The sequence below is a fragment of the Pyricularia oryzae genome, chromosome 4, assembly GCF_000002495.2.
Source record: "Pyricularia oryzae 70-15 chromosome 4, whole genome shotgun sequence".
NCBI classification, from domain to species: Eukaryota; Fungi; Ascomycota; class Sordariomycetes; order Magnaporthales; family Pyriculariaceae; genus Pyricularia; species Pyricularia oryzae.
The window spans coordinates 648770-673030 of NC_017851.1; the positions used below are offsets into that span (position 1 = coordinate 648770).

Below are 24261 nucleotides of genomic sequence, written 5' to 3' on the forward strand. Positions count from 1 at the left end.
CGAAGATCCCTGGACGGCTAGCAGTACTGTAGTGGTGTGTGTGTGTGTCTGCGAGTGGCTTGCCTTGCTTGCCTAGCAGGCTAGCACCTTTTTTCGTATGGGGTAGCCATATTTTTCTTTGCAAATCGACAGGCCCCCCCCCCCCCCCAGGATCCCGGCAGCAGCAAAGCCGGCAACAAGTCAAGCAGGAGGACCATGATTGACGATGCTGAATCATTTTGGCGAGGGGGCTAAGCCGCTAAGGTGACTTTTTGCGGGGCCCACGCTAATCGGGGACCGACCAGATTGCAAGGTTTTCTGAAAGAGCAAAGCGCCAGGCGGCCGAATAAATTGCCTAATTGGGGATAGGTTCCCGCTCGCTTCCAGTCTTGGCAGTTGATTTTATTAGGTCGCGTCGACACCTGAGCTGCTAAGCTCGAACTAGGAGGCACTTTTTTTGTTTTCTTTCCTTTGGGCATCTTTGGTCTGTCTCGCGGGAACTTGTGTCATTGTCAAACCAAACTTGAATAATTACCACGTTTAAGAAAAACACGCGAGGCAGACTGAGTAATAAAACGATAATTTAAAAAAAGGGTTGGTGGCCTGAGAAATTCAGCTGAAAAAGTTCCATTGTCAGGAGCGTGTGCAGCAGCTGGGGGTTGGCTGATGAGCCTAATTGCGTACCTACGTCAGTCAAACTCAAGAACAAGTGGCGCTTCTCGAGTCACGACGAAGAGGGATCTCCAGCCGGGAAGGCCAACTAACAAATGGGTGGGCATGGACTGTTTTTTTACTTTTTTTTTTCTGCCGATGCGAGAAGGGGGTAGAGTAGCCAAACGACATATTGGCTTTATGCGCGCGCGCGCGCAAGGCCGCCCCCGCCCGAAACACTTGGGACTGGAAAACCATCCCAAATAGCAAGAACCTGACATGAAAATAACCATAAAAGGTGTGCTGTACATGACCTGCGAACAAGTAAGGTACTAGAGAGAAAAAGGAAAACTCGAGACGAGGGGGCAGCGTGGCATGCACACAAGGCCCACGATTTTTCGATGCTAAGTACAGCTGGCCGATCATTGAATGTAGTTCTTCGGGCATTACTTTTGTTCTCCGAATCCTTCTTCGTCCCATCTTGTCAGTCTTGTGGTATTTTGGGCAAACTTTCCGGGTCGGGCTCGCCTCTCTCTTTTTTGTCCCGATTTGAACTTTGTAGTTTCTTTTAATAATTATCCTTCTTCATCCTCCTCTGTCCTTTTTTTTTTTTTTTTTTTTTTTTTTTTTTTTTAGTCAAGGTCAAGAGGTGCATTACAGTCAAGCAGCCCAGCAGGAATTCAACATTTCTTATTTCTTATTTTGCTCGGAATGGTTGGTCAGGGAATAATGTGATTGATGCGGTTTGAGGTGCAGGTCGTCACCCAGAGTTGTTTTCAATCCGACCCTACCTACCAGCTGCAACTCTCGGACCCCCATGTTTCTTTTTAGACTTGCAATTCTTCCCAAGTCTTGGTCTCTCATTTAAATTACCCGTTAAGCAGGACAAGACCTACCCTTCAACCGGACCGTGTCCCAGTTGTGTGGTAAACTCGACGGCATGTAAGCAACGTCCCGGCTAACCGGTTATGCTCGCCTACTCTACCGACGGCATCTATCTCGTTGCGTCTTTTGGGGGTCTGTCGATTTTGGGTCTGGCTTTGCTCCCACACTTTTTTGTCATTCCAAGGGTCGAAGGGTCGGAGGTTTTCCTCCACCCTGCCCAGAACCGGCTTTTGCTTGGGGTTCGCAGGCGCTAGATTATAGCAAAGTACGGCTTACAGTAGTCTTATTTTTATCTGACACTTTTATGTATACGTGGTACATTCACGTACCTGTTCGTATTCAAGGTCTCTTTCTCTTTCTCCATCAATATCCACCAGCAACCCCCCAAGATTGTTGCAGAAACGGATCAGGGACCGGTGCAATGCTGGAGTCTGGAGATAATACTAAAAGTAGTAGACCCAAAGACTCTCTTCAACAAAAACAGCAGCTGATAATGTAGCGTTCGGGATTAAGCCCCCGCGAACCCCCGGGTTCCATCAAAGTACCAATAGTACTAATACAATGGGGCCGATTAAGTCATCATATTTGCCTACCCGGACAGCAGAACTTGCAAACACTGGAGAGCGCATGCGTCCTTGATTCAAGGTCAAACCATTCGTGGGTCCCACAGGTCTGGGTTGACTCAGGACTTGGGGGTTTCGCCCCTCCACCGAACGAACCATGGGACCGCCATGGGCCACGGGAGATGTGCGGTAGATTATACGTGAATATTGTCTGCTTTTTTTTTCTTGTCGTTTACACGGTTTTAATGCTCCGTGCTATAGCCGCCGAGCCCTGATCGGTTCTTGAGATAGATATCCTTGATGGACCGAGTGGCAATCTGGATGTCACCAGTCACCAACTCAAGAAAAGCCACTTCCTGTTCAGTTCAGTCGATTGATTGATCGATCACACTCCCTCTCCCATCCTCATGTTTATTGCAGGTTACATACCAAGTACGGTACGTTGCCAAAGTTTTATTATCACGTCCCAGTTTTCCACCCCACGCACCCACCCGGCACCCGTGGTATCTTTAATGCCAACAACGCCTTCTTGCATGAAATGGCGGGATTGGTTCGAACCAGAAAAACAAAATTGATACGCCCGATTCGAGGAGGTGGCCAAGAAAGTGCTTCTCCTCCCCATCCGTCGTCGGCAATGTCTTTGTACTCCGCCTTGCACTTTCCGCCAGGACGGGACTCCAATAGGGCCCCCTTCCCTCCAGACCCCAAGCCGGCGATCTTTTTTATTTTTATTTTCCATAACTCTTTCACTAACGTCATTTGTCGTCGTCTTATCTTGTTTGCATGGGTGGCTAGGGCCTCGTAAACTGAACCCCCATTACCTACCGAAACCAGACAAAGACACAGTTATACCTATGGGTAACGGCATGTTGCATACGGTAGAAAGAAGACGCATCGCAGAAGAAGAAGAAGAATAAAAAGAAAAGAGGTTACAGTCTGGGACAGTGTTCTCGTCATCAGTTACCGTCACTCTCATGTCATTTTGCTTCCTTCCTTCACCGCGGTTCCATGTCGTGTCTTTCCCTGCTTCCAAATGCTCACCGTCAGTTCATCCCAAACTGCTCACGGGTACGGGCAGCATACGTACGATAAGTCGGATACCTACCGCACGGGATGGAGGGGGGGACGGAATGGGTGATATTTGGGTAACACGGCCAAACGACCGGGCTCTTCTGGGTCACACCAGCAATGTAGTTTGCGGTCCATCCAATCCACTCATTCTGTGCTTCCCTCTTTTTTTTCTTTTCTTTTTTACTCTTAATTCCCATTCCTTGCTTCTGTTTCTTTCTCCCCTCTACCTTCCTGGATGGTGGCATAAGGCAAACCCCAGCCAAAGATTAAACAGCAAAAAACCTTGTCCGTCGATCAATCCCTGCGCCTATCCGTGTTCTCAAGGCCCTCCCGCATGTCGCCTAGAGCATGCGGTGGTGTATGCCTGTATGTGTGCACAGCACGGATAAGCCACGGGGCGGCAATGCGGGAATCATGGATGGGGTTTTCGAAGGAAAAAAGGGAAAACTATGCACTGCTTCGGCGGTCGGTCTACAGTGTTCGTCTCGTACCTAAACACACTCGTGGCTCTTTGCAGACGTGACGCGAAAACTCTGTATCTGCGTTAACTTTTTTTGTCTGCCTTGGCCTACCGGCATGCATCATCGCCCCCGGTTTGACTTGATACAAAAGCGTTCGATGCACAGGTTTCCCTCTATCTCCGATATCTACTATCTGACCCGGGTGAGTACATCGCCGGTCCAGCTTTTTGTCTTTCTTCCTTTGCTTCCCTATCTTTCGCCCTGCGGCCCGTAGTCTTGACCTATTTTCTTTTTGCTCCGTAACACTAAAAAGCAAAAAAGGTTCTGTTCTTTTTGCTTTATTTGGGGCCGCATAGTCAGCGGCTGTGTCTTGCATGTCGCACATATACAATGTACAACAATTGCACAGAAAATTTCAGTCCAGAAGGGAAGGGCAACAACGGCTTGGACTTGTGTGCCTATTCTCAATGCCATAACAGAACAACGAGAAACCCAACATACTCACTCTTTCGAGACAGACCGTCACAAGCTTCCCGTAACTGTGGCGGCCGCCTCCGGGGGCCCACCTAGACAAGAATTGTAACGCATTTCTATCCGTCATCGCCGACATTCAAGGTTGCCGACAGATATATCTCTTTCTGCAAAGATTCCATGAGAGGAAGAAAAAAAAAAAAAAAGAAAGTAGAACATGGCTAACGCCCAGTGTCCGTTAGTGCTGGACCAGCCTGAGTTTCTTGTCTTGCCCTGAGGGTGGTGGTTTCGTGTCTTACACATGGCAACCCTGGCCAACATCGGCGAATGTCTCTCATTTTGTTTTATTCTGGGGGTGTCAAGTTAAACGCCACGCTTTTTTTTCCTGCCAACCCGGCGTTTGAGCATGTCATTTTCCGCTTGCATCTCCCGTCGGTTCTGATTGAAAGAGAGAGGGAGAAAAAAAAAAAAAAAAAAGAGCCAATGGTGAGAGAAAACCCTGCAAACAAAAGCTGAGGTCCCCTAGCCAGCTTTGCCAGCCGCAGGACCGGGTGTACGCCTGCTTGCTTCTTTGTTCGTGGTTCGCGGTTATCAAACCCTCAATTCCAAGACATGATTGCACACCAGGTTCCCGGATCGGCCGAGTCAAATCTCATCATTCTGGTTTAGTCAATGTCTCTTAATATTTTATCCTCTTACATCTTTGACTTACGCAATCAGGCCACTTTTTTTTTCTCTTGTCTGCCATGAGGTTGTTGCGGCTATTTTGTACCGTTTCGCACGCCGTGTGGTTTCATTCCTCCCTTTTTTTTTAGGTCGTTGTGGCTGGTTAGGTAGGAAACTATATTTTCTTGTTCGTAACTCCAGCAGAAGAAATCTAACGGGGAGGGGGACGCAAGTAATTTCCCGAGGTCTGTTTTCTTCCCATGGAAGCAACAAAAATAAAGAAAGCATTAAAAGAATAAGTAAAGAAAAGAGAAGTGCAAGCCACCAAGACCTTGCTGCTTTTTGAGTCACTCTCGCTGCACATCGTCGTCTGAGAAATGAACAATCGTTCCTCTTTGGGGAAAATACTTCTTCCGCACCTCCCTCCATTAGAAATGCAGCCAGGGCCACCTAGTTACCCACGGTGAGGCAAAAAGGTCATACAGACCAGGAGATGGACAACAAAAAAGAAACATGATCAGAAATGAAATGTCTCGGGGGATCCCCAAGACCCAAGCCTCTCCCACTCCCCGCGTCCTGACACGAGGCGAGACATTCTGTATGTCACGACGTAAAGGAGCAGCCGTACGGGTTCAAAACACGAGGGAAAAGGAGCAGAAAATGAAAATAGAAAAAAAATAAACAAAAAAAGCATGTTATAAAAAAAAGAAAGACATGCATACATGAATCCAGATAAATCTTTATCAAAAAAGGGGGGACATGGTTCTTCTTTTGCAAACATAGTTTTGTACTCAGATGAGTGAACTGCAACCCAAAAAGAACCTCCCGACGGAATCACGTCACAAGCAAAAAAAAAAAAAACCCCCATCCTCCCCCATGTTTTTTCATGTTTCCGCTCTCGGACGTAAAAAAAGAAACCACAAAGAAAACAAGCCATTTAGACGCCTTCCCACGCGCGTCCAAGGGTGTCACCCGGGCTGAACCCCAAGAGGCTTGAGTTGAGTTTCCAAAGTCAACGCCTTGTTTTTTTTTTTTTTTATTCTCCCGCTAGAGGTTTGACGTCAACGGACTAGAGGTTACTTCTCTCGTCGAAGACCATGGAGAATAGGAAACAAGTACTGGAGTTTAAGTGCTCTTGAAGAAGGGCATGAAGAGAATAAATAGCATTACCGGTAGTGTAAACAGAAAAATAATAAAAAGTAAGTAATCATAAACCAACTAATAACAAAACAAATCCCGAGTTTAATTATCGTAGCCAAAAAAAACCTCCCTAGCGCAAATACCTCCCCCATCTAACACCTCCAAATGCCGCTGCCGTCACACAGGCGAACCCGCCTCGTCCCGGCTCGTGCTCACTTAGAGCCCGAGTAACCACGACGCAGGCGTGCTTCTCCGCCTGTCCGACTCTGCTAGACTAGTGAGGAGCAGTCCAGCCTCCCATCCAAGAAAAGGGACGCCATGTACATCGAGGCCAGGTATGCTTCACCCCTCTGTTAACAGCTAAGGAGAGCATGGATGAGAAAGTGTCTGGACAAGGTTACTGCAGTACACCGGTTCAGTCTTGTATCCTGAAACCTTTACGAAGAAGGAAGACGTGCTTTTTTAATGTCTAATCAGAGTAGGTAGTATGATGCGTGCGGCATCAAGTCATCGCCAGTTATACATGTTGCGCAAAATAGATGGCAATGAGACAAAGAGAGCGCTAGTCAGAATCCAAATAATACATGTCCAGATGTCTGCTCTGGTGGTGTCATGCTTCGTCATGACGGTCATGACATGGAAAAAAGGCTAAACATATGCAATGGAAAGAATCATACAGGCAATGCAGCTCAGACTCTGTGCGCAAGGCACCAAAATAACCGTGACGAGCCATAGAAGGCTCTATCCACTATCCCATACAACCATACAAATGCATTATCGAGGGACTGGCTACAATGAGACGCAATGCCGTTTGTAGGCGCACCTAGAATCATGCTCTTCAAAATCAGGATATTTGATTTTAGTCTTCGATGACCAAGAAAGGGAAGGGGTTATCCCCATGTAGCATTAAGGGCGAGGCGTTGGCTGGGGCCCTCTGGTTTCGTTGATCATCCGCCGTACAGCAGCCAGCGCAAGCGCATATGACCGTCCACTTCTTGCGCGCATGTAATCTGCGACCGTAACAAGGTCTGTTCGAGTCCGCTGCGACCGTCGCCGATCGGTTGTGGTCCAAGAACTTCTTCGGTACCTTGTATTGAACCGGGTTATACGTGCGTTGACGGGCATTGATGTGGACCGTGAGTGCCGACTGGAGAGGCCTGGTGGGCTTGTCACCCGCACCTCGTCACTGTCGTCGTTACCATCATCGACCGGCACCCACTCTGCATGCTCTTCATTATCCGTTGCAGAACGAGTCTCGAGATGTCTCGGTCGCCAAATCAGCGAGTCGATATGCAAGTCAATGAAGCGACGCAAGTTCGCGTCACTGCGCCAACTAAGCACAGAGGCGACCCCCACAGTAACCAGGAATACAATTTCGTCAACCTCTACATCCAGTACCCTGTCTCCGAGCATATGAAGAATGTTCCTCGTCCCTGTCCGTTTTACGGACACGAGCATCGTGGCATTGTATGGCGAGGCATCTTCGTTGCTGCGCCCGCTCTCTTGGCCCGACAAGACGACTTCATGCTGTCCCTCTCGCAGCCGCAGTACTGTGCCGTCAATGGCCCACCTTCTCGCAACTGGGACTTCAACCCGGTGTGTGATCGTAGTAAAGCCATTCGGGTTCGGCCAGCGCTCGGACCAATCCGATGGCAACATGCCGATTTGGTCGAGGAAAACAGCTCGATGGTGCGCTTCCACAAAGTTGTGTTCGTTTGTAGCCCGAGGGACTACGTTCGTTCCTGTTTCAGGTGACTGACTGGCAAACATATCTTGCCGAAGTCCCGCCAGCAGCGCATTTACTGCGTCATCTAACCGTCTGTCAGGTGCCGCGAGACTCAGCAGTTCGGAAACCGAGTATCGACTGAGAGGAGGCCTCGGACGCATGGATAAAATAGAGTGCGCTAGAGTAGTGGCGTGAATGTTGGATACATCAGCAGGCCTGCTCATTGGAGAAATGTTCGTATCGTCAACGATGTCGATGGAAGGACTGTAGAATGGTGGTGATATATAATGAGGTGGCGGTAATGATGCATCTTGTGCACCCACGGCGTCACCCGCGCCGTCTCTACCGAGACTAAAGTCAACCGGATTGCCCCCCAAAGCCCAGCCGTGGCCCGCTGACCCGTGCCCATGTTCGGCACCCTTCTAGTGACCGCCGCCACAGCCCTGGTTGATCTGCCAGAGAGCCCCTTTAGCCCTCTCGCGCACATCAAGCTCCGAATCGTGTTGTTGAAGGCTCTTGAGCCTGTCAACCAACCCCAAGTTAGCAAGCTGGTCGGCTCGCTCTTGCGACTTGATCGCATCTGATGTATCGTCTCGCCACGTAAGGTTGCTGAGAAGTTGGCATATTGCCACTCGAACTTCCTTGTCGTTACTGGAAAAGTGCGGTGCCAGTAGCCGTAGCAAATCAGCCTGGTGTATCACCATCTGCCTGTGCCGCGGCACGCTTGCTGCAATATGAACCAGTATGTTGATTACTGCCTCCACCACCTTCGCATGCGGATAGACGACGCGAGCTGCTGAGTTGTCACCGCCGTGGCCAGAAGACCTCCGATTGAACGGGTTCACAACCCGTGACCTGAGCTTGGTGGATAGGATGTGGAAGAGTCGATCCTGACCTATGACCTCAAACAGATAGTCGACCATCTCCTCTGTATCCTGAGATTGGTCCAGTCCGGCCGCGGTTGAGCTTGCACCATGGTTTCCTGCAGACGAAGTAACAAGTAGGTTGCGGATGAAGTGAAGACCTTGTTCTTGAATCTCAAGGTCCTCTTTCCTGGCTTTGCGCACCGGGTTCTGTTCCACGTCACGCAGTTCGGCCAGTTTGCTCTCAGCACGACGTAGCCTGCCAGTCCTGCTACGTTCGTGACTAAGTCGGGCTTGTTCATAACGGGGTGCAGTTGGGCCCCAACCGTCGTCACCATGGCTGCTTTGGTCTTCATCTTCGGGGCGATCCATCTCCACATCTTCGTCCAGTGCTGCCCCCGCATCGCCAGGCGTGTTTCGGTTTTGCCTAGATTCACCCTGTACCCTGTCCAAAAGAGCTTGATCTTCAATGTCCTCGGCAATAATGCGCGTCAGCCAGTTAGGATCCAAAACCTCCATGCAAGTCTTCTTCATCTCGGGCCTCTGCCCAGAAATCAAGTGCTTGAGCGCCCATAGGGCGTTCAGCCTCAGTGAAGGTGTAGCAGAGTGGGCGTGGTCACAAAGAACCTTCATGATCCCGAGGTCCAAAAATTTCTTCAGCAATTGGTAGCAGTTGTCAGCTCAACCATGCACCGAAAGATTTGTGGTATACGCCCAGATTGTCAGAACTCACCTCGCGCATTGGGCTAAAGTCGGTAAGCAGATTACAGACCGCCGCGGTAGCTGCCGTCTGGACATCCGCATCTGGATGGCGCAAGAGCTTGAATAAGGGATCCGTGACTCCCGAATCTTGGAGGGTAGTTCGGATAATGGCGACAGATCGTGCCAGCATCCGAATAGTATGGCAAGCAGCTATTAGTACTTCGGTTGGGTTCTTGTTCTGCGCGTCAGTCTCAGCGGTGTCCTTGCCGTCGTCTGAAGTTTTGTTGTTTGTTCTCGCAAGCTGCTCGCGCACCGTGGGCATTGGCCGGGATCCTGCGATCTTGGTGGGGTGCTCGCTGAGAGACTCGATTATAAAGGCAAATCCATCCTGGTCACAAACTGCTTTTCGATATTCGTTCTTCGAGGGCAGTGCTGCCAGGGCCTTGAGCGCATTTTCTCTCAGTTGTACCCGATGCCTATGTAATGGGAGCTGAGCATGTGAGTCTGTCACTGAGATGGCGTCCAGGAAGCCTTCTGCTTGATCCTCTCTAGGTGTAGGACTCCATATCTTGAGATTATTCTTCGTAGAGGGAAGATATTCGTAAGCCTCCTTCAGAAGCGTACATGTAGTCTTGACGGCTTGACCATCAAAGGCAGCCTTCTGAAGAACTTCGCTGTCAGTGATCAAATGGGCCAGTACGACGAGGGCGCGCTCCTGCATAGTCCATCTCGCAGCAGTTTCACGCTCCACCCAGGCTGATGAAGTTGGGGCTGGAGGGTGTTCGCCGCTCTCATTGAGTATTTTCATCAAAAGTGGGATAACGAGTGCTGCCAAAGCTGCCTCTCTGCACTTGTGCGCAAAGCCGGCCTTGTACAGTGATGTGAGCACGGAGACTGCCAGCAAGCTCTCCATGCCCGTCGTCGACCTGACCAGAGCAATGAGCCAGGGGATCAGAGGAACCTCGGCATCCTCACTGCTATCGCCAACCGTCTGTGAAGGCTGGAAGAGGCGAGATTCCCACCCGGCGTTTGTACTTGTCCTGCCAATCGCGAAATGTGACCCAGTTGCAGGAGCTACTGGTGGATAAGCAGGAAATTGAGACGCTGGGCCTTTGTCTTTGCACGGTGTAGCGGGAAGCAAGTAATCAACTGCCCCGAGCGTGGGCGGACGTGAAAGGCCCAGTCCCATACTCTCCAACGCATCCCACGTTGCCCGAAGCTCCCCTGATGGCGGCCTGAAGTCCATGCTAGGAAAAACAGCGAGTATAGAGGGTGAATACAGGAGCATGCAAGCCCGTAGTCTTGACTTGGCCACAATAGCGTTTATAGCTTCCAATATTGCAACCAGGCTTGTCCCACAAGCCGCAGGCTCCGGTAGTGCTTCACCCAGGCCCTCGTTCTGAGCAGCAACGTCAGCGCCCGGAACAACCTCGCCGCGGGCTACAACGATGCTGGCAAGCTTCGTGGCTAGCGCATCCAGTATGCCAGAGTTTGCGATTGATACCTGATGTCGTTCTTCCCAGCAGAGCACCCCAAGGAGGCCTGCGACCGTGTTCACCAGGCCGACTGAGACAATGGGAAACGTGCCAGGAGATACAAGAATACTGCGTATCGACTCAATATGCGGTTCGGCGAATATCTCGTCGGCCAAGGTCACTCGCTGTATGGGACAAGCGGCAGAGGCCAAGGTGGCGGCATCGGCATAGGCTCGAAGGGCTTTGATTGTGGCAAGGACGATGCGCGGGTGGTTGTCTGTCGGGCACAAGTTTTCGAGGAGAGCTGAAAGTGAGCCAGCAGCATGTAGCGGAGCAAGGAATGTTGGACCACCTGGAATGATAAATAGTCAGCAAATAGATGAAGGCGTTTGCAGGTGCAGGACCCTCATGCAGAGAACCAATACTCACCATGTGCAAAGCCAGCGAGAATCTGGATTATTTGCAAGCGCACCGAATCCTCTTCAGAAAGCGGCTTTAACGTTGTAGAGTAAGTCTTGGTGTCCTTGCCATTCGGCTTGGCTTGGGATCTACTGTTGCGCAGAATCTGGACGACTGGCTCGAGGATGCCAAGAACGACCCATCTCTGCTGGCGCTGAACATGTCCAATGATCTCAGTCTTCAACTGACGGAGCAGTGAATATTGCTCTGAAAATGATCTTGCGTTTCGGAGCTGGGCAAGAAGCGCCGGAGCAGGGGCGCGAGCCATCGCGGCGGGACGACAGCCCAGAGACCGGGACTGAATCTTTGCTGCGTCTTCAGACCTAAAGCAAGCGACTAGAAGGTTGCGGCGACTTTAAGTTTGGGGCAACTCGATTGGGCCAGGTTTCAATCGAAGAAATCAAGTGTGTTATTGAACAGAGGGCGTAACGAGGCGCGGTCACAGCGTGGGTCGCAGCGTGTGGATTCCTTGGGAGGAGGATCTAGAACCAGCCAATGCGCAGGCACGGGTCCACGGGATGTTATCGACGTAGCAAGAATCGTACAGGGCTCGTCCGGTAGTGATGCTCAAGACGATGAGATTTGGTGATTAATCAGTACTATTAACAGTCGAAGCAGAAAGCCATACGCGAGGTTTGTTGCTAGGCTAGGTTGGATGCGTAATGTTCACATCAATCTTGTGTTTGGCAGACGGTGGATGAATGATTGGAAGTCACGCCTCACGGTCACTGACAAAGGTGGATGACAACGGTACATCAGAAATGTACCTACCCTACACATTTAGGCTGGTAGTGACATGTGCAGAACCTACCTGAATACCTAGGTAGGTACCTACCTAGGCAAGGTCGACAGCCCACCAATTGGAATGTACAGTCTATGTACCTAGGCCAGGTAAACTTTTACTTGCAGCATCTCAATCTTCCGTACCTAGTAGGTCAGGCATTAAGAGCTTAGTGCCTGCTCGGAGGAATATACCGTAATAAATCACATTCAGCTTTTGGTGTTCTGTTACATCATTTCGTTGAGCGACAAGAATGATGCCATCCGTACTGGTGGTATGGATTTCAGCCCCAGAATAAAGTGGAGACTGTTGCGGCAAGCTTAACCCGACGGATAGTCGCCGCCCTAGCCCTTTGGGACCTTGGGTTCTTGATAGACTTGCACTGGGGATTGGATTGCTTCGCAGCTAGGTGGGGTAAAAAAAAAAAAAAAAAAAAAAAAAAAAAAAAAAAAAAAAACAGAGAAGAAGAAGAATAGAGCTGAAAACTACGAAACACATTACCAACGTCTTTCAACTGCGGTGACAAGGATCTGCATATAAGAACGATTCCGCTGACCCGAATGCACTTGTGCATACCTGCGTAGGTCATGGCAAGTGTTAGATTAGCACCTATATATTATATATCTTCTGGAAAGGGTGCTGGACCAAATATGTCCTCCGGTCGAATGAAGAGTGCATGTTAGAGCTTTGAAATAGTACCTATATGAGTTTCTTGCCACAGCTGTACTTTGATGTTCTGGCTTCCACAGCACCGGCAATTGGCGCATTTGTCGAATTAGCGTAAACGATATTACGCCAGCTTGGCAAAAGCAAGATTCTGTGACTCCTTACTGCTATCCCATCTCATTCTTTTAGCTAGAATTAGGCGCTGCATTACCAACATAGCGTATATTTGTTCTCATGCTTGCAGCGGAGAACAGAAGACTAATTAACGACTCTTGGCAAACAGCGCATCATATATCCACCTACCCACCTACCCTCAGTTATCAGTGCAATAATCATTTTGTTCCTCACGTGGTTGATTGTCGCACAAAACAACCCAATAAATATTGTAGGATGGTCGCAGTTTTTGATCGCCGTCGTTCTATATGATATTACATTTCTCAATAGAGAATTATACTCCTTTGCAACATTGCAACCCACACTGTTATTTGGCCGCCGTAGCCTTGTGTTCAAGGCGGCGTGTCGTATTAAGCCCTCCTGCAGCGTTCTGTTAGCCAGACCGAGTTTTGAGCCAGTAACGTGTAGGGACGGGATTTTTGCTTGGGAAATGGCGGGTGCGTCAAATGACGTGAGAGAATATCTTCGGCATAGCAGACAGCATGAAGCATTAGGTAAATGAATATCTACTCACCTACTACGTACCCATTCTTGCCATTGTATGAACACGGGTACTTGCCGCCAGTGCATCCGATCGGGCCAACAACACGATACATAATCGGTCCGTGAGAAACATAGTTCCGATTATCGGGACCTGAAATTTTTGTTTGCTTGCTTCATATCGATCGTGACAATTTCGCTTCTTTGTCCTTGCGCAGTTTTTACCAAGGACCAAACCGTTCTATCCGTAAACTAAACAAGTAAGTCACCTAGAACAATCACGATTGTGGGTACGCGAAACTGCCGATGCATCCAGAGTCCATTTCTAAGTAATAAAGAGTCTGCCTCTTCATTTTTTTGCGCTTTAATCATTTCAGAAAAGTCGGCCGAGACGTACGAATTCGCTTTGTCAAACCCGGTCTTAGCGAGCTTTTAGCTAAAAATTCAAGGTATCCACCCATCCCCAGCATTAGAGGGGAATAGAGTTTTGCGGAGGAGGTCGCAAAGGTTGGTTGACAACTCATAGACAGTGCAGGGTGGTTATGGTACCTGTTGCCGACTTGAGAGCAGTTTACAAAGTAAATTTGCTGTTCACGAGCAACACGCGACAGCAACAAGCAGCAGGACAACAACAAAGGTAAAGCCGCCGCTTTGCACATTGGATCGCATCACACGACACCGACCGATTGCGTGTCGATTGACCCCTCATCGCCAATTCGCTGCTGCAACCTTATAGTAGTTTCGCGAGGGTACTTATCAGCCCAAGGGAGACAGACGATACCGACCTTGCCTTAGCTTCATCACCAAAAAGGCGCCGGGTGGATATCCGCTGCAAAGCCCATTCCCCGTCTCCATTTTCCACACCCCCGCCCACTCTTCCTTGCGTTGTGCATCCTTCTCAAGTCAGCCAATCGCTGTCCCGTCATTGACGGCGTGTCTTGTCGGTGCAATCCATTTGGAGGAGAGCCGACCCTCTCTGCTGCGTGCAACACCCTGGCGCGCAACGCAGAAAAAATCTAGAAGGCAGCAATCCCCAAAATCCCTCCTTTCATCTTTGGGCGTGCGGGACAAATAAACTCCACAAGCTGCACTAAAGGGAAAATCAGTCTTACGGTAGATACCATACCATTTCTGGGACAGACCGCAGCCACCGAGCAGATAGGCCATTTACCGGACGGCCGGAACCGGACGAACAGCCACCAGGGAATGGGGAGAACGATCTGGCGGGGATCATGTTGACGAGGTCTCCCGCCGCACCACATCCGCGCTCGTCCAATGCGTCGCCCAGTTTCCACCACACCTTCCACTATGCGCCCGCAAGCGCCGCTACCGCCTCCGCCGCACCCGCACCCTCCCCCCCGTCACGACTCTCCGTCCCCGTCCCACTCCTCGCCAAGCCCCGACGCCCCTCGTTGTCATCGTCGCCGTCCCCATCATTGCCTGCTTCGGGGCCACTGAGCCGCAGCACCGACGCCCCCTCTCCGGCTGCGTCCCCCGCCGCGGCCCCGAAGCGCTATGTCGCTGTCGATGCCGGTACACAGTACTCTCCTATGGAGCCGATCAACTACTTGGCAACTTTACATGCGAGACAGAACCTGCACGTAATACCCGACGAGCCACCCCCGACTCCGGGCCCGAAGCCCATGACGCCGGGCGTAGAGCAGGGCGCTGCCGCCGCCGCCGCCGCCGCCTCAGCTTCAGCTCATCAGCCCCCGCCATCGGCATCATCGGGCCCGGTCCCCAACATGGCCGTGACCCCCGTAGAGCCCAAGGCCGTGACGTCCCCCGCCATCAAGAGGCGGAATTCCCAGGCTGTCGCCTCAAATAGCGGGGATGCGGCCACTCAGGCCCAAAATATTCCACAAAAACGCGCAAAGCCGACGAGACCTCCACCCAAGGTCCTGCCACAACGATATGAACTGTGTCAGGTCGAGGACATTGTCGTCTTGATAGCGCACATGCTCGGCGAGTTAATTGAGACCAACGATGCATTGGCTCTCAAGTCGGGTCACTTGACAAGGTTTCATTCACGGTCAGTAGTCATCTTTATCCTATGAGATTGAAAGCAGTCTAGAGATATGACAAACTGACGTTGCTCATTCATTCGCATTCAGAACCGCACCTGGTATCTCGGTTCTGGAATACCTCCACCGTCTCGCCAAGCACGCGACGCTGTCACCGCCTCTCCTCCTATCCATGGTCTATTACATTGACCGCCTGTGCGCCCTTTATCCTGACTTCACCATCAACACGCTCACAGTGCACCGTTTCCTCATCACGGCAGCAACGGTTGCGGCCAAAGGCCTATCGGATCTCTTCTGGAATAACACCACATATGCGCGCGTGGGCGGCGTCCGCGTGGCCGAGCTCAAGCTTTTGGAGCTCGAGTTTCTGTACCGGGTGGACTGGAAGATTGTCCCCAACCCGGACGTTCTCGTTGCGTACTACAAAGGGCTTGTCGAACGCTGCCCGGGCTACGTAATACAGGGCGACGAAGGGGAGCAGCAACCCGGTGCTCAAGCGGATGACGAAATAGAAGACTACGATGACGAATTAGACGACGACGACGAAGAAGAAGAAGACGAAGTCGCCGATGATGACGAGGCGAGCTCCGAGGACGACAGCGCCAAGAATGGGAGGTAGCCACTCCTTCCTGAAGCTTTTTTATCCGTGTCTTGGCTGGACGGCAAACTGGTCGTCCAACACAGGCCGAGCTTTCAAATTATTGGTAACTTTAGCGGTTTATAAAATACGACAGTGGAGGGTCTTGGGTTTTTATCGATGGGAATTTGACGAAGGACTGCCGCATAGCATGGGATCTTTTTTGGTATTCATTTGGTTAGAGAGGGGATTTTCTTCTATTCTTTTTTTTGCGCTCGTTTTTTTTTCAACTTTGTGACGCTCGCCTTCCCCGGCGTCTACTTTTAAAGTCTTTGTTTCTATTTTTTGGGATACCCTGATGATTACAAGGGAGATATGGGAGTCATTACGTTTGTATACTCTACATAACGATTGAGGAATCAAGCTACGATGCAACTCCGGCCTGAAAGTCAAAAGGTCTGAATAGCGAAGAATGCCGTTGCAATTCTACAAGATCCAAGGCAAATAAGATGAGCTGAATTTACGGCAGGAAGAAGACACGGAAGATATTCAATGAAGATTCCAAATAGAAACCCTCCCGGTGGATTGAGATAACAGTTGTACGCACGTAGCCGCCTGCTGGAGAGGTCGATTGAGTGGGCCCCACTCAGCGCAGTGATTTGCACCGTACCCTCGGTAGCTGTGGGGACTCCGATTGCTTGAGTGAGTTGTCCAGGCCTTGCCAAGGGGACTTGCCTCAAGGTGGTACTAGGACAGGAAACAACATCCATCAATTCCCAACGTTGCGCAAATTTATAACGACCAGCAGCCAACCCTCACATCGGTCGATTGCTGAAAGTCCAGTGTTCCCCAGATGCCGCGCCACCAGACGCAACCGCCACGATGATACTCCAACACGTCCTCGCGCTCCTCGCGGCAGCCGCACCGCTCGCCCTGGCAGAGCCGCAAACCGCCGCTATCTACATCCAGCCCATCTCCTCCTCAACGATTCCCCCGGCCCCGCTGGCCGAGATAACCTACGACCCAGCTGAGGCGAGCGACCCGACGGGCCAGGTGACGTCGTTTGAGCCGCCGGAGCTGCCCGAGTCGACATCCCTCGTGCGAATTGGCGTGTTCGACGCAGCGGCCGATGAGTGGCTGTCGTCGACGTCGGTCGCCAGCGTCGACAACTTTAGCAAGGGCTACTCGCCGCATTTTGTGCTCACCCTCGGGCCGGGTGCGGGTGGCGAGGGACCCGTGGCTGTTATTGGGGCCGCCGTCAAGGGTGTCAAGGTCGACGCCGGCGCCACCAGGGATTTTGGGCCGCAGGCGGTCCTGGTGAGCGGTGAGAGGGCGCCGCAGCCTGCGCTGAACCGCCCGGTCGTGCTTAACAAGGATGGTGCTGGTCGGGCTGGAGAGGTTGAGGAGAAGACGTTTTTACAAAAGTGAGTTTGAGCGAGCACCCTTCACCTTTCAGCCCCTTGGGCATATGCGATTTTTAATTGTGTATGAAATGTTGCTAACCAGGGCATTATCTGCGAGCTAGGTACTGGTGGGCACTGGGACTGCTGGCGTTCGTTATGATTACGGGCGGTGGACCTGATAAATAGACAGCATCCTACTATATAAGGACATATGATGGCCTGAGTGATGGGCCTAGTCGGAATATAGAACTACTCTTCGCTTCTATAATGCAAGCATGGTTCATGGGATTGCCATTCAGTTCATCAAGCTCGAGCTCTATATGGAATGGTGATAATATTCCAGTGCATGTGCTTCTAGCATACTTTCGTGGAACGGAAGGGAGGCCTATATTAGTAATATACACCGATACATATAGGGCCAGTTGATGGGATCTGAAGTCTTTAAAACATCTATGACTTTGGAACAAATGTCATAGCAGCTTCTTGGGGTTGGCCTCGTCGGCTCTTCGCGAGATTCGTGGTTGCCTACATACCCTACACCGTACTCATCACGCCACGCATATTTAATGTATTTAGAGCCAGCAAACTCGTCCAAGCCTTTCAATTTATCCAGGCCTTTGATGCCATATTTGCAAATGCATGAGAGAAACACGGGTACCTGCCGCCCGTCCAGCTTCGATTTCTTTCGACTCCGTCTCGCTTGAGCATAATTTTCACACGTGGCGAGTCTTGTACCGCAGCGCATTTTGCGCTTTCCCCTGGCTGGCAGGTACGGATCTTAGTCTAGAACTAGAATTGGCGGGGCATCTGTTGCTACATTGTTTTGGTTGCTGGTTGCTGTGGACAGGGATGCTCGGTTTTAGCAGCAGACAGCGCCCATTGCGCGCGCAAAATGGAATATTGCCCCACACAGCTTCCCTTGGGAGCTTCTGGCGGCCAAAATACAAAAACGACCGAAGCTAGCTCCTGCCCGCCCGTTTGCCCTTGCTCTTGCGCCAGAAAAGCCGACCAAAAATCCCAAAGCTCCACACAAACGTTCATCCACCCGCCACGAAAGGTTCGCGCGCCGCGTCTCTTCCTTAACCCCTTTCACAACCAGCAAACCACAACCTTAAACACTAACAAGGAGCACAACTCTGCACGTTCATAGCCCCACTCAAATACCGCAACAAATCAAGAATCAAACAACACAATGGCTTCCGAGGAGACTGGAGTCACCGCCCCCGGCGCCCAGGAAGTGGCCAACGCTGGCGTCGCGTCCGAGGCCAAGGGTAAGGGCAAGGGTCCCGCCCAGGATACTCACGACACTGAGATGGACGAGGATGATGAGGATGACACCGAGGCCGACGAGGTATGTGATTGTGCTATGAGAAATTCCTGTTTTGTGTTGCCCGAATCTTGCGCTATTTCATGATCCAACCTTCATTGTGCTCTTGACCGCTAACATGACGATTGTGCTACTATAGGCCGAGCAAGTAGCTGGTACGTGATCAATTGGCTGCACTGTAGCTCTGCCCAACCTGTAACAAGTCAGCCACCTATCAGGTGAACCAAAGCTGACCGTGATGTGAAACCAATTGCAGAGGAAGTCGAGGACGACGGCATGGACGAGATTGACTCTAGCAATGTCCTCCCCAGCCGCACGCGCGGCCGCAAGATCGATTTTGCCAAGGCGGCTGCGGAGCAGAACCTCAGCGTCGATGACGACGAGGAGGATGACGACGACGACTTCAACGACCCCGATGCCGAGGATGACAAGATGGACGAGGACTGAGAAGATGACCTTATTCTGGGTGATGATTGACGACAACAAAGGAGAAAAAAAGTTTACACAAAAAGCAGTTCTCTTGGGGAGTTCAATGGTATTATGGTATTCTGATGGATGATGGGGTGTTCTTTGAATGACCAACATGCTATTATTGGGCGGTTAACGGCCGTTGGCTGTGCCTCTCTTCATATGTTATCCCTGAACTCATTGGTTTGCCAGGACAACACAAAATAAATGTTTTTGTCTGCTGAGGGTGATGCTAAGGAAAACGTTACTTGTCCATGGTGAACCTGGTACCCAAAAATTCTAGACGGTATAGACGAATTGTGAACTTGGAGTTCCGCACTTCCATTGTAGAGAACTGAAGCCATGTGCGACCAAAAGGGCTGGCAAAAATTGGTTTTGTCCTTGTACATCACGTCATGAGCAAGAAGCTAGCCAGATAGTCTCACATGTGCCTACCTACTTGTGAAGATTAATTCGGACTTGTCAGTTCCGGAATCGGCCGTTTAACAAAAGTCAAATAGCGCCGCGCTGCCAAAGGCTTCCCCACGTCCGTGGCGCCCTTTTGTCTTTCCTGTCAACCGTATGTACCTAGGTACCTAGGTAGGTACCTAGTTGGCTGAATACCTAGCTTTGACCTTGGCCAAACTTCGCATCGTCACATGGCCATCTGCTGAGTTTTTGCGAGGCATTTCAACCTGTATAGTTGTTCTAGACGACCAGCCACAAGGAAACAATCGGACCAAGAGAAAAGGGGGAAACTTTGGATGCTCTGTTCGTTCGAGCTGCTAACATTACTAGGAAGTCTCGTGATACCCAAATGTCTCAACTGAAACCCAGCTCAGCTATTTTTCTGGTTATGGATCTTGTTTATTCGTCATAGCTCACAAGTGGACTTGCTATGACCTTTATGATGATGGAGAGATGGCAAACAGCGGAGTTTAATAATTACCAAAGTGCAGTAAACAATGGGCGCTGTTTTGGCGGGGTCTTCCCTTCTTTGCGGGACAACCGGGACCCTGACTCGCCAGGTCGCGCCACCCTTTTGGACTCGAGTTCTTGGCCCTAGTGAGGCAAGGAGGATACGTACCGAAGCTAGCGCCGCTGTTTGGTAAGGGATCGGGTCATTGGATCACACCATCCACAGGGAATCAAGAGAGCCAGCCACATCTACCCGTCCGTTGTAAAAGAAGCTCGATCAAGCGTGCTTTGACTTGTCGAGCTGGGTTTTGTCTGTCTTTCATTACCTTTGACCTGTCATCTATACCCAATTGTCACCTCCGACGAAGCATCTTGTATTCTCTGTATTTTTTTTCTCTGCTTGGTTTCTTTCTTCCTGGCTTTAACTTGCAGTAAACCTTCTTCTTTTGCTACGATACCTTAGTTCGCGCAAGGAATCACCCCGCCACTCGTCTACCGGCATCGACCGTGTGATCCAGGCTTGCTACCTTTTTGCCCTATGGAGATTTGAGATATTTTCTTTCAGCCAAGCAACCTGAACTCGAAGCTCTCCATTATTCTTTCTGGACTTGTTCGCGGAACCTAAACCAGGACCATCGCAACATTGCCTCGATCTTTTGCACTTCAACACCAAGAACACCTGAACTCTCGCATTCTTAGGAAGGACATTCCTTGAGGCGGAGCCCGTGGTCAGGGGCTGCAAAGCAAAAACAATCAGATGCCAAACCTAGTTCTAGACTCGCTCGTGCCAGCCTTCCTGATTGAGCCGGTTCTGCGGCAGGCCCGCCGATTCTCCCGCGGTAACGCCGCCGTCCCCGGGCCGGATACTTCAGGCGGTCCCGGAATCGGCGAAGATAATTTGTCTTCTACTTCCACTGCAATCGCTGAAGAGATAGAAATCATCTCGTCGCCTCTCAGTCCTGCTGCTGCCTCGGGTCGGGTTGCATCTGCATCCTTGGCGGTGGCTAACTTCACCCCGCCGCACGTGCATCCTTGTCAAACAACATCATCATCATCACTACCACCAACTTCATCGCCCCTGCTGACGCTACCCACCCTGTCGGATCTTGCGGAACCGCAATCTCCTTCGCTCTTTGCCGACGACAACGACATGAGCAATTCCACAAACGATACTAACAACAACCAGACATGGAGTGAAACAGGCTTGGCTGCGGCCCGGGCACAGGCTTGGGCCGCGACCCCGGCGGCGCCGTCGCCGTCTTCGGCGAGCGAAGATGACTGGCATCGGGTCATGCGCCTCCGGATCCTGGACGTGCAGTCGCGCGACATACCCGAGAAGGAAAAGGCCGCGATGCTGCACAGGTTGTTGACCGAAAACCACCATCGGCTGCGTCAGCAAAAAATTTCCAGCGGAGCCGGTGGAAAGGGCCCGATTCAGATCGGCACGGAGGGCTCCGCGTCGGCGGAGCAGAAGCAAGGCAGCAGCAGCTACCTGGGCGCGCTCAAGTTTTGGCAGTTGTCGCCCGGCGAGGCATCCACGGCCACTAAGTTCCTGCTCACCGAGGAGGACATTGCGCCGACGTTTTGGAAGCCCAAGAACGGAGGCGGGTGCGGCCACAGCAGTCTGAGCGACGACGTGTTTGGGTCGGCGCAGTCAAAGTCGGCGGCGGTCGGGGACGGTAGCAGCGGTGATCAAGCCGAGCAGCGCCACCTGGGATGCGAACACTACCGGCGCAACGTCAAGCTGCAGTGCAACAGGTGCTCCAAGTGGTACACCTGCCGGATTTGCCACAACGACAACGAGGACCACGAGCTGCCGCGGCGCGAGACAAAACATATGCTGTGCATGGCGTGCGGCTACGCGCAAAGGGCTTCGGACGAGTGTGTGAAGTGTGGCCAGCTGGCGGCGAGGTATTACTGCGACGAGTGCAAGCTCTGGAACGACAACCCGGACGTGAGCACGTACCATTGCCGCGAGTGTGGCATCTGTCGGATCGGGGCCGGGTTGGGCAAGGATTTTGTCCACTGCAAGGTTTGTTTGTTTCTTCCCCTGGTGACTCTCAAGACTTGAAATAACTAATACGCATAAATTTGCCGAATAAAGGAATGCGGCATCTGCATCGCTATTGAAACGGAGACGTCTCACCGTTGCCGCTCGGGCGCCATGGATTCCAACTGTCCGATCTGCACCGAGGACCTGTTCACCTCGACGAAGCAAATAATTCATATCAACCCCTGCCGACACTTGATCCATAAGCGATGCTACGACGAATACCTCAAATCCAACTACAAGTGCCCGATCTGCAGCAAGACAATGTCCAACATGGAAAGCCAGTTCCGGAAAATGGACCAGCACATTGCGGACCAGCCCATGCCGGCCGAGTACCGTGACGTGCGTGCCATTATCTACTGCAACGACTGCGAGGCCAAGAGCCAGACGCTGTACCACTGGGTCGGCATGAAGTGCAGCATCTGTCAGGGCTACAACACCAGGGAGATCAAGGTCGTCGGCGCCCCCGTCGAGATGTCGACCGAGGCGGCGCGGCTGCAGGAGGAGATGACGGGCCAGCAGCCGCCGCTCCAGGGCTCGATGACCGACGCGGCTCTTGCTGCGGCTAGCCAAGAACGCTCAGAATCTACTGAATCTGGCCTGAGGAGATTAACCGACGCAGAGGAGGCGGTCGTGAGGCATTGGGCGACCACTACGGAAAGAGACGGTTTGAGCGCACGCGCGCCTCCCCCGTTTTGGCCTCCCAGCTTTGGCAGAGGTGATGCGCCTGAAGGGATCAACGGCGACCAGTCGATTCTCGACCTGCCTTCAAGACTGATAGAAGCAACAGCGCTGGCCCGAGGCCCAGGGGTGTTTGGGCTGGCGGATACGCCGGCCGGGCGGCTGTTGGCCATGGGGTACGCCAGGCACCTGGCTGCGATGGATGCATGGGAGAGGCATGACTTGGGTGGCCAACGGCCGGCGGGGGCGAGGCCTGTCGGCGGTGATGGCCGCTCCTTGGCAGTTGGAGCAACTGTGGGACAAGGGGAACGGACGGATATCGACTGGGCGCTCGACTGGCTGGGGAGCATCGGGTTGAGGAGCGACGAGGAAGACGGAGATGAGTCTGAAGATGACGATAGCGACAGCAACGGCGAAGACGAATACAAGGCTGGGAATGGGGATGAGGGGGACGACGACGACGACGACGACGACGACGACGATATTGTCTTGATGGGTCACCGGTAGGTAAAGAGATGAGAGAGATAGATCCTCTATTCGCTCGTTGGAATACTGGGATGTGCGAGGAGTTTATGGTTTGTGGATTAGGGGGCCGTGTTTTTGACTCTTTTGCTTTGATCTTAATTGTACGATTTCCTCAGAGTGATGGGGTTCAGCGATGGTTCTGTATCTTTGCAGAATAGCCTTCTACCCTATGTGGTTTTATCCACCTGGGTTGAGATCCCGTATACGAAAAAAAACGTGGACACAAATGGCTGGATTGAAGATCGCGTGTCCATTCCCAGGAGCAGAGAACTGCATATACGTCTAATCTAGTTCTCCGTATGAATTGAAAGAAAACAAAAAGTAAGAGAAAACCCTTCCCAATTACGCCACGCGAAGATGAAAATAAAGAAGCACATCATAGAATACCCCTTGCCCTGGAGAGTCCGGATGCACTCTCATAGACAGCCCCAAAAGAGGAGGGAAAGGAGGGAAAAAAGGGAAAGAAAGCAGCAATCAGGCCACAACCAAGCAAGCACACCCCCACTCGCAGACCGCCCGCCTACCTCCGCCGACTGGAAGCAGCACTCCCGGCCTGAGCGATTTGAGCGGTGGCTTCCTGGCCCTGCTTGCGAAGCTCTTTGACGACGCTCTTTTTTTCGTGGGAGGTTAGCAGAGAGAAATAAGGAAAGATCTATCATGCCTTCAATGCATCAACACGTACAGCGAGAGCCTCAGGACTGACTCCATTCTCTATCATAGATATACATATGGACAGGGTGCGGCGGTCGAGGTGGCAGTTCTGTTTTTTACGCAGTTCAAGTGGTTAGAAAAGGGGTTAGTATCTCAAGATGTGGTACAGGGTAAGTGGGATGGGGCGAGGGTACAAGGAGGACGGACGAGGATTGTGGAGATTTCGTGCAGGATGTCGACTGCGTTTTGGGCCGCGGCTTGCTTTTCGCGTTTGCTGTCCATCCTTCTGGTGTCTTTGGGCTCCTGGCAGATTGAATGAAAAAAAAAGAGAAAGACAAAAGCGGGAATGAGATTTGTAATAATTGGATGCTATATTTTGAGTTGCATGTACCAAACCAGTACTGAATCGGCCCAAGGAAACAACAGAGTCGCGGTTTGGGGTTCG

General features: G+C 51.5%; 8 protein-coding genes across 9 annotated transcripts; 4 read left to right on the forward strand and 4 right to left on the reverse strand.

Annotated features, from left to right (window-relative positions):
• Positions 1 to 2320: 2320 nt before the first annotated feature.
• MGG_17039 (uncharacterized protein) lies at positions 2321 to 2613 on the reverse strand (the record flags this gene model as incomplete). The annotated part of the gene is made up of 2 exons (XM_003716026.1): positions 2321 to 2434; positions 2566 to 2613. The coding sequence occupies 2 exons, from the start codon at positions 2611 to 2613 to the stop codon at positions 2321 to 2323; spliced, it is 162 nt and encodes a 53-aa protein (XP_003716074.1).
• Positions 2614 to 6215: 3602 nt separating this feature from the next.
• Positions 6216 to 11815, reverse strand: MGG_08557 (armadillo repeat protein). The gene is made up of 3 exons (XM_003716027.1): positions 11083 to 11815; positions 9210 to 11005; positions 6216 to 9130 (listed from the first exon to the last, which is right to left on the reverse strand). The coding sequence occupies exons 1-3, from the start codon at positions 11378 to 11380 to the stop codon at positions 8036 to 8038; spliced, it is 3189 nt and encodes a 1062-aa protein (XP_003716075.1). The 5' UTR covers positions 11381 to 11815; the 3' UTR covers positions 6216 to 8035.
• Positions 11816 to 12683: 868 nt separating this feature from the next.
• MGG_17040 (uncharacterized protein) lies at positions 12684 to 13813 on the reverse strand (the record flags this gene model as incomplete). Its single annotated transcript, XM_003716028.1, has 4 exons — positions 13611 to 13813; positions 13259 to 13454; positions 12871 to 12977; positions 12684 to 12748 (listed from the first exon to the last, which is right to left on the reverse strand). Exons 2-4 carry the CDS (start codon positions 13327 to 13329, stop codon positions 12684 to 12686), a joined length of 243 nt encoding a protein of 80 aa, XP_003716076.1. The 5' UTR covers positions 13330 to 13454; positions 13611 to 13813.
• On the forward strand, positions 13330 to 16405 carry MGG_08558 (nuc-1 negative regulatory protein preg). Its single transcript, XM_003716029.1, has 4 exons — positions 13330 to 13473; positions 13554 to 13662; positions 13740 to 15245; positions 15328 to 16405. The coding sequence occupies exons 3-4, from the start codon at positions 14446 to 14448 to the stop codon at positions 15854 to 15856; spliced, it is 1329 nt and encodes a 442-aa protein (XP_003716077.1). The 5' UTR covers positions 13330 to 13473; positions 13554 to 13662; positions 13740 to 14445; the 3' UTR covers positions 15857 to 16405.
• Positions 16406 to 16486: 81 nt separating this feature from the next.
• Positions 16487 to 17842, forward strand: MGG_08559 (uncharacterized protein). Its single transcript, XM_003716030.1, has 2 exons — positions 16487 to 17238; positions 17340 to 17842. Exons 1-2 carry the CDS (start codon positions 16697 to 16699, stop codon positions 17401 to 17403), a joined length of 606 nt encoding a protein of 201 aa, XP_003716078.1. The 5' UTR covers positions 16487 to 16696; the 3' UTR covers positions 17404 to 17842.
• Positions 17843 to 18160: 318 nt separating this feature from the next.
• Positions 18161 to 19423, forward strand: MGG_08560. Of its 2 annotated transcripts, XM_003716031.1 has the most exons (4): positions 18161 to 18274; positions 18368 to 18568; positions 18684 to 18699; positions 18801 to 19423. In XM_003716031.1, exons 2-4 carry the CDS (start codon positions 18410 to 18412, stop codon positions 18989 to 18991), a joined length of 366 nt encoding a protein of 121 aa, XP_003716079.1. In that variant the 5' UTR covers positions 18161 to 18274; positions 18368 to 18409; the 3' UTR covers positions 18992 to 19423. The 2 variants fall into 2 exon arrangements, with proteins under 2 accessions (XP_003716079.1, XP_003716080.1); XM_003716032.1 differs by having other exon boundaries at positions 18161 to 18568.
• Positions 19424 to 20197: 774 nt separating this feature from the next.
• Positions 20198 to 23534, forward strand: MGG_08561 (RING finger and CHY zinc finger domain-containing protein). Its single transcript, XM_003716033.1, has 2 exons — positions 20198 to 21941; positions 22014 to 23534. The coding sequence occupies exons 1-2, from the start codon at positions 20667 to 20669 to the stop codon at positions 23145 to 23147; spliced, it is 2409 nt and encodes an 802-aa protein (XP_003716081.1). The 5' UTR covers positions 20198 to 20666; the 3' UTR covers positions 23148 to 23534.
• MGG_14000 (uncharacterized protein) lies at positions 23096 to 24237 on the reverse strand. Its single transcript, XM_003716034.1, has 3 exons — positions 24024 to 24237; positions 23848 to 23925; positions 23096 to 23775 (listed from the first exon to the last, which is right to left on the reverse strand). The coding sequence occupies exons 1-3, from the start codon at positions 24096 to 24098 to the stop codon at positions 23686 to 23688; spliced, it is 243 nt and encodes an 80-aa protein (XP_003716082.1). The 5' UTR covers positions 24099 to 24237; the 3' UTR covers positions 23096 to 23685.
• Between the last annotated feature and the right edge of the window lie 24 nt (positions 24238 to 24261).

Bases quoted from the DNA above. Each gene is read 5' to 3' on its own strand.
- MGG_08557 (XM_003716027.1), bottom strand. From the start codon at position 11,380: ATGGCTCGCGCCCCTGCTCCGGCGCTTCTTGCCCAGCTCCGAAACGCA. The intron at 11,006-11,082 runs GTGAGTATTGGT...TTATCATTCCAG, and splicing joins TCTCGCTGGCTTTGCACATG to GTGGTCCAACATTCCTTGCT. The intron at 9,131-9,209 runs GTGAGTTCTGAC...CAATTGCTGAAG, and splicing joins ACTTTAGCCCAATGCGCGAG to AAATTTTTGGACCTCGGGAT.
- MGG_08558 (XM_003716029.1), top strand. From the start codon at position 14,446: ATGTTGACGAGGTCTCCCGCCGCACCACATCCGCGCTCGTCCAATGCG. The intron at 15,246-15,327 runs GTCAGTAGTCAT...ATTCGCATTCAG, and splicing joins TTGACAAGGTTTCATTCACG to AACCGCACCTGGTATCTCGG.
- MGG_08559 (XM_003716030.1), top strand. From the start codon at position 16,697: ATGATACTCCAACACGTCCTCGCGCTCCTCGCGGCAGCCGCACCGCTC. The intron at 17,239-17,339 runs GTGAGTTTGAGC...TCTGCGAGCTAG, and splicing joins GAGAAGACGTTTTTACAAAA to GTACTGGTGGGCACTGGGAC.
- MGG_08560 (XM_003716032.1), top strand. From the start codon at position 18,410: ATGGCTTCCGAGGAGACTGGAGTCACCGCCCCCGGCGCCCAGGAAGTG.
- MGG_08561 (XM_003716033.1), top strand. From the start codon at position 20,667: ATGCCAAACCTAGTTCTAGACTCGCTCGTGCCAGCCTTCCTGATTGAG. The intron at 21,942-22,013 runs GTTTGTTTGTTT...TGCCGAATAAAG, and splicing joins AGGATTTTGTCCACTGCAAG to GAATGCGGCATCTGCATCGC.
- MGG_14000 (XM_003716034.1), bottom strand. From the start codon at position 24,098: ATGGACAGCAAACGCGAAAAGCAAGCCGCGGCCCAAAACGCAGTCGAC. The intron at 23,926-24,023 runs GTCCGTCCTCCT...CGTAAAAAACAG, and splicing joins ACGAAATCTCCACAATCCTC to AACTGCCACCTCGACCGCCG. The intron at 23,776-23,847 runs GTACGTGTTGAT...CACGAAAAAAAG, and splicing joins TCAGTCCTGAGGCTCTCGCT to AGCGTCGTCAAAGAGCTTCG.